The 6,739-nt window shown below is 50.3% G+C and overlaps 1 protein-coding gene across 4 annotated transcripts in view; it reads right to left on the reverse strand.

Annotated features, from left to right (window-relative positions):
- KLF7 (Kruppel like factor 7) overlaps positions 1 to 6,409 on the reverse strand; it is a 93,613-nt gene extending 87,204 nt beyond the window's left edge. For 3 of the 4 annotated variants that reach the window (XM_046019220.1, XM_046019218.1, XM_046019221.1), the window contains exon 1: positions 4,647 to 5,268. In XM_046019220.1, coding sequence (XP_045875176.1) covers positions 4,647 to 4,748 — 102 coding nt within the window. In that variant the 5' untranslated portion in view covers positions 4,749 to 5,268. Of the gene's footprint in view, positions 1 to 4,646; positions 5,269 to 6,377 lie in introns of those variants that run through there. The other variant, XM_046019219.1, reaches the window with a different exon arrangement.
- Positions 6,410 to 6,739: the final 330 nt, after the last annotated feature.

Consider the following 6,739-nt stretch of genomic DNA (forward strand, 5'->3'; position numbering starts at 1 on the left):
TCAGGGTGAGGCTGTCACCCACCGTGTATCTTCTGCTCTGCCCTTTAAATGGATTGGACCCCAACATCACATTCTCCTCGGGGTAGGGAGTGGGGGGTGGGAGTTTCATGGAGAACAAAGAAGTCACCACTTCCTTTATCCTCCCAGGAAAGACAGATGTAGTAAAAAGACCTGCAGTGTAACATCCACTCACTTTAAAATACTGAACTGCAAACAGGTAGACCGAATGATAATGCTTGTGAGCCCCTAAATCTACACAAAGATGTATCTACTAAAAAGAACATGGAAACCAGTCTATTAAAGAAAGGCTAAGTGTGTGATTGATTGCACTCACATGTGCTCTCATTTGTAAAGCTACATTTAGTGGTTGCATCCTTATATAGAAAATCTGAATAACGGGACAGTTTTCATTTTGTTTTTTCATCTACCAAGTCACTGTTTCAAATCAAAAAATAAAAAGATTTATGGTAACTGAAGAGCACACAAATAACATACAAAAAGAAAAAAAAAAGCCAGCTATTTTATCCTTTCAGTGTGGTTAGCAAGGCTCCTTTGTGTCTACAAATTTCCCTGGGTGGTGCTGTTGCCAAGAAATTCTAATTCATGACAAGGTTTTCTGCAAATTGGGGACAGAGGCAAACCTGCAGATGCAGGGACCCTATAGTTTGCTTTGTCTTTCTGGCTGAGACGGCACCTGGCTGCTCAGGCCTGCAGAAGTCAGTGCAAAGGCAAGATCACCATAAAGAGGAAGAAGCAATGTAGCTCACAGAACAAATCCCATCCCTTGTATCATGAGGCTGTTCTTGGAAGGCAACCATTTTTGTAGGTTGTCCCCTAGAGATGCCTCATATCAAAGGCCCTTGTAAAAAGCGTTCCACAGTGCCTGAAACCAAGATGAAATTGCAGTGTTATGGGGACACTTTAGTTCGTACAGTAGCCAAGTATGCCATTAGTTTAAAACAATGGGGGAATGGGGGAGGAGGGAGGAATGTTCTATGATTTATTTATTTGTTTCCAGTAGCAGTGGAAAATTTTCTCTGAGCAAAAAGAAGGCCTGAAACTGACCCCATCTGCCAATTATGAATCAGCATTAACAACAAGCATAATTCCATAAGAGTTTTCAAGTAAACATACCATGCTCCTCAATGGCATGGAGCAAAGCTAAGTGCAAATAAGACTCAGAACTTCATTACTCGATCTGCACTCGTGAAAGAACAGACTAGGGATACAAAATCTATCCAAATTCTACAAGCCTTTGTAGCTTCTTGAGAAAAAATAACCAAGAGTATCATACCAAATCCTTTTTATTTTCCAAGTCAGCAGTGGGTCCAGAAAAATCACGACTTCTACAGGCAACAAAACTCATGAATCATCAAGTGGCACCCTATCAGCTACTCCGGCTTCTGTCCTCTTTGACTTTTTCCTGCTTTTGCTCAGATGGCTCTTGGAAAATTTCCTGCAAGTTTCCGAAGAACCAAAGGCTGGTAGCCTTAAGAGTTGTGCGTCAGCTGAATTCCATAAAATAACAGACCACATAAGCACAGTGTAATTTACAGTTATATGACAGGCAGAGATGATGTTACTTGGGCCGAGTGCTTAAGTATGCAGTCAGAGCCCAGGAATGGAGAGCTGTTAATGTAGGATGTACAGCTGGATTTTAAAATTATACCGGCAATGATTTTCAGAGTTGGAGCTGTAGGTTGCTAAAGACATCACGGCCTGAAAGCCCAATGTCAAAATGACGACCCCATGACAGGAGGACCATCCCAAGCTCACTGACTGTTAAGCAGGACAATTATTCCAGGCCACAGTTTATAAAATAAAATCTCCAAAGAGTCCATCCTTAATTTTCAAATGCACAGATGTTCTTGGGTTTATTATCCAAGCCACTCTTTCTCTACAAACCAAATCAGATTATTGGAATCTCTGTATTTCGCTCATCTCCTTAAGGCCAGGTACACTGTTCACTTTCAGAGAACATCTAATAATTGCTCCTCATCTGACCTCTAAAATCTGATTACCCCAGAGCATCAGGAAACTTCCTCCTGCCTGGGGGTTCTTTGTAGCAATCTTCTTAAGCCATTTTGAGCAAAGGAGTCTCAAAATTTCACCATGTGATGGTTGACTTCGCCCCGACAGTTGCATATAACCATCCCCCCTCCTTACACTCAGAAGCAGCAAGGGGGACAGGCCAGCAGGGGCGGAGGCAGGAGAGGGAGGAAGGAAGAGATGGAGGTTGGAGGTTTTGTCATCAGCATGAACTTAGAGTCATAGTCACCTTTCAAGAGAGCAGTTGTGACTACAGGGACCAGGGCAGAGAGCTCCTTAGAGCGGTATCTTCTTTAGCAGAGCTTCCCCACAAGTTATATTTCAGTGTGGACTAGGAGCATGCCTCTCAAATAGCTTGGCAAAGGGTTTTAAGGTAAGAGTAGTTGCTGGTTGGGGAGGGTTAAGTCAAGAAGGAGAGAGGTGTGTGTATTGGGCGGGGGGAGGGGGTGGAGGGGGGGGGTGGAGATGAGATTCCTTGGCCTGCAGATAGAAACTAAGCTAGAGGTTCCTTGACAGAGGCCAAGTGGAAAGGGGTATGGAGAGGAGGGGGAAGGAAAGGCACAGAAGGCTTCCGAGGAAACAACAGATCTAATACATCCCCTAATTATCAAGCCAGTGATGTTTCTTTACAGATCCAGACTCTCTCCTGATGGTCTAACCAGATCTAGAAAAGCAGGTTTCCTCTGGAGAGGCCTTCCCCAAAAGCAGGCTTTACTACTGTGAAAACTTGAACCAAAACAAAGTTGTGTGATTCATCAGGAGGGAACGCTGTAACAAATAAAGCCAACTTTTTTCCCTCCAACACTGCTTAACAGTTAGTCACAAACAAGGGCTGCCTTGGGCAGGCTGACTAAATCAACAGATTCCCTACCCTAACCTGTCTAGACAGTTGTTAATATGCAACCGGTTTGACACCAGTGGGCTGACAACGTGAAAGGAAAGCTATTTCAGAAAATGAAGCTCTGGCAACATTTTGGCTTCCTTACCATGTGAAATAAAAGGAGGAGAAGATCTAGCGAGACCCTTCCTGAGACAGCCTCATTAGGGATGAGGGAAAGGATGCACTGAAGAAATGCCTTGCGCTATGAATGCGTGAACTATGTGTGCACTCAGAGACAAAGTCGAGGGTCTCTGCCGGCATCCTTGGACAGCAATGGATAGCGGCCACACAGACAGCAGAGGCCAGCACCTGGAGGGAAAGTCACCGCCTCTAATCAGGGCAGAAGAGCAACTAGTAACAAAGGTACAGTCCGAGGATCAGCTTTGCCTCTCCGCTCCCTATACGCAAACCCAAACCTCACTCGCTAAAGCAGCAACTGTTACATCCCAGCCTCAAGCTGGCAAATCCCACTTCGGATCCTGGCAGAAGAAATTCAGCCGTTCATTAGCCTTAACAAGCTGCTGTCACTGGGTGAAGTTACATGAACAGCCACACACCAAGCCTCTCGCAGTCCTCCCCAAGGGCAGGCTGGTTTCTTCAAGACGGACTGTGCGAGTTCACACTTCCAATGTGCAAATCCAGACTGTCTTCTTGGACGTTCCATGGTGCACACTGGAGTATTTTTAAAGAATACCCATACCCCTCCCCGCCCCCCCACCCACCATCTTTCCTGCAGAGTGTCCCTTCAGCACTTCCCAATCCTTGCTGAGAAAACGACTGTTTCCGCAGCAGATCTAGCACTTTCCACTGACCAGCACTTTCTTTATTCCACTTCACAAAGCCCAGTGAACTTGTCACCAGACCCACTTTGCCCTCAGTGGGATGCCTAGCCAACTTGGCATCAGTGCCCTTCAGCATCACAGGAGTTTCTTAACTAGTCCTCTAAGACAAAGTCAGAGGCGTGCAAGCACACACCACCCTTTGTCAGAGGCTGTGCCTTCTAACCAGGGAGGGACCCCCCAAACAAGAAAGAGAAAACAAGAATCCATATGGAGGCACTGCACGGGGGAAATCTACAGTGCATGGTCAGCATTAGAGAGATACATCTTCCCGTCGTCCTCCTAGATATCTTTGAGTATCTTTTGTCACTGGGCTCCTCTCCCTTCTGCCCACCTTCTCATCTCAAAATCAAGTTTCTATCTTTTATTGACACTCGCTAATTACTGGGAAAACACTCCGCTATGCTCCTACCTCCTGACCCCCATCTGACGGTCGTCAGCACCAGTTGAAAGAACTGAACCTGATTTAAGGTACCAAGTAGGTAGAGCTCCAGCATGTAGGGACGCAGTATCCTATCATCCATGGCCCATAAAGCCCCAAACCGGCTTCCCACCCGGTTCCTCCGAACCCCAGAAGTTACGCAGGTCTGTGCTGGGGACAGTGAGCCCGACAACGTGTGCGCAAGGATGTGTGTTGGTGACTGAAACGCAGGCAGCTCAGACCGGCTGCTCAGCTCAGCACACTAAGGGGTTAGAGGGTGGGTGGAGAGGTAAGCGCAGATGACTGTTTCCGAAAACATTTTAGACAACAAACAGCCAAAAAGGGGGTAAAAAATAAAACAAACAAACAAAAAAATTCAACCCCAAGCCCACACCAACGCAGCCCCTGCGTCTCCGCCGCCACCACACGATTTACACAAGTAATTTAAATCATTCACCTGCTGCCAGGTCTCCTCCAGGGATGGCAAAGCTGAGAAGTAGCCGGTGTCGTGGACAAGTTGTAGCTCCTGGAATATACTATAACTAGCCAACACGTCCATGCTGCTGCTGCCGGGCAAAACGGGAGGAGAAACCCTCCCCCGAACACAGTTGGGTCTGTTTGTTTGTCAGTCTGTCTGGCTCACCCCCCAAGAAGGCAGACATCCAGTGGCCCTTTTGTTTTGTTTTGTTTCAGTCAACTAAAAAGGAAAAAAAAAATCAATGCAGGAGAGAGGAAGAGAGGAGGTGAGAGAGGAGAGAGTGAGTGGGGTGGATGGAGAGAGGCATCCAGCATGTACAAGTGCAGACGGCTGCCAGGAAAAGGGGACTTCTCCACGGGAGTAACAATTCCCTTCCAGGGCTCTAATCACTCCAGCTCGTGGATCAGGAAGGGGGATGCAAACTCACTGACACGAAGCTGCCATCTATTTCTGCAGCGCTGTTCGCTCCTAATGCAATCTTTGCTCTTTATTTTGGGAGGTTGCATTTTTTTTTTTCTCGCGATCGCTTCTCTCCCCCCTCTTCCCTTCCCTCCCCACCCCCCCACCCCATCCTTGCTAGTTTGTAGTCTCTCCCCCCCTCCTTTTCTCCTCCTCCTGCTCTTCCCCCTCCCCAAACTACCCCCCCTCCTCCCGGCGCTCCGCGCAGCCGTGGGATCTCGGAGGAGGGCGTCCATTAGGCCGCGTGTGACCATGTAAGGTAAACAGGGGGCTCATGAAGTCACTGAGGACCAATGGGGATCGCGGAGCGGGGCCCGGGGCGGGGCTTGGCTCTGGCGGCGAGCGCGGATTGGCAGACTGCGGATCTCCCTGCTGCCTTACAAGGCGGTGCGAGGCGAGCTATTTTTAGAGGGCTATATAAGGGGGCTGAGGCGGCTCCGCGGCGGCCGGGGAGTGCGAGCGCGAGGGACGGGGAGGGCCGCGGCGACACTCACGCCGGCTCCCGGGACGCCGAGGCGGCCGGGCTGGGGCCACGCGGCGGCCTCCGACCCTCGCTCCGGTGCCTGGCGGAGCCTTGGGCGCCCGGAGCCTGCGCCCCTCGGAGGGGTGGGGTCGCGTGTCGCCGTCTTGGCGGTGACGCGGCCGGTCAGGAAGTGAAAGTCCAGAATGCGGGGTTAGGATGCCTCCTGGAGGAGGAGCGGGGCGGGAGCCCGGCGGAGCCGCCGTCGGGGGTGGGGGAGGAGGCCCTGACACTTCCTACTCTGCCTCCCTCCGCGGCCCGGGGGCGGAGAGCCGCGAGGGAGAGGCGTGCAAAGGAGGGCCTCACTTAATATAAAACAAACCGAGAAAAAAAAAAAGCAAAAGGCACCAAAAGCCCCCTCACAAATTGCCCACAACCTGCCAGGGCGCTGCAAAAAGCGCCCGAGGCGGAAGTGGCACACAATGGAACCGAACAAAGGGGAACCGCGTCGAGCTAGCAACCTGCGCCCGCCCCCCGCGCGCAGCGCGCAGTCCCCGCCCCGCCCCGCCAGCGCCTCGGAGCGCGCCGCCACCCGCCCGCCCTGCGCTGGGACCCCGCGGGGGGTGCTGCGCCGGGAGCCAGTCTCCTAGTTAGAGTTGATCGAAAGGGGACATTTCGCTGGAGTGTGAGTCACCAAGAATGGAAGGCGCCCGGGTAGACGCGGAGCGCTGGCAGGAGCCGGCAGCTTGGGGATGGGGTTGCGGGGGGGGGAGAGGGGGGGGTGTTCAAACCTGAAGCTCCCCGAAGTGGCTTCGGGAGAAGTGTCTGCGGAGCTGCGGTGGTGAGAGGCGGAACCGGATCGGACTCTGGAGCTGGCGTATAGAAATATATAGATGGAGATACTTTTATCTCTTACAGGAAAACTTTGCACGGCACACTTTTTTTTTTTTTTTTTTTTAGGGTCGATCAGTTGTTTGGCCTTATGTGGTTAGTGTCATTCAACTTTCCCCAAAATGCTCTGTGAGCTGAGCTTACATATTTGGAATGACTGCAGAATTCGGTATTTACTCAGATGAGAAACTTAATTCTGCACGTAAGGAAAGAAACACATCCACCTTAATCGCCCTTCTCAGCTTTCCCTCCTTCTGAATAT

The sequence above is a fragment of the Meles meles genome, chromosome 9, assembly GCF_922984935.1.
Source record: "Meles meles chromosome 9, mMelMel3.1 paternal haplotype, whole genome shotgun sequence".
NCBI classification, from domain to species: domain Eukaryota; kingdom Metazoa; phylum Chordata; class Mammalia; order Carnivora; family Mustelidae; genus Meles; species Meles meles.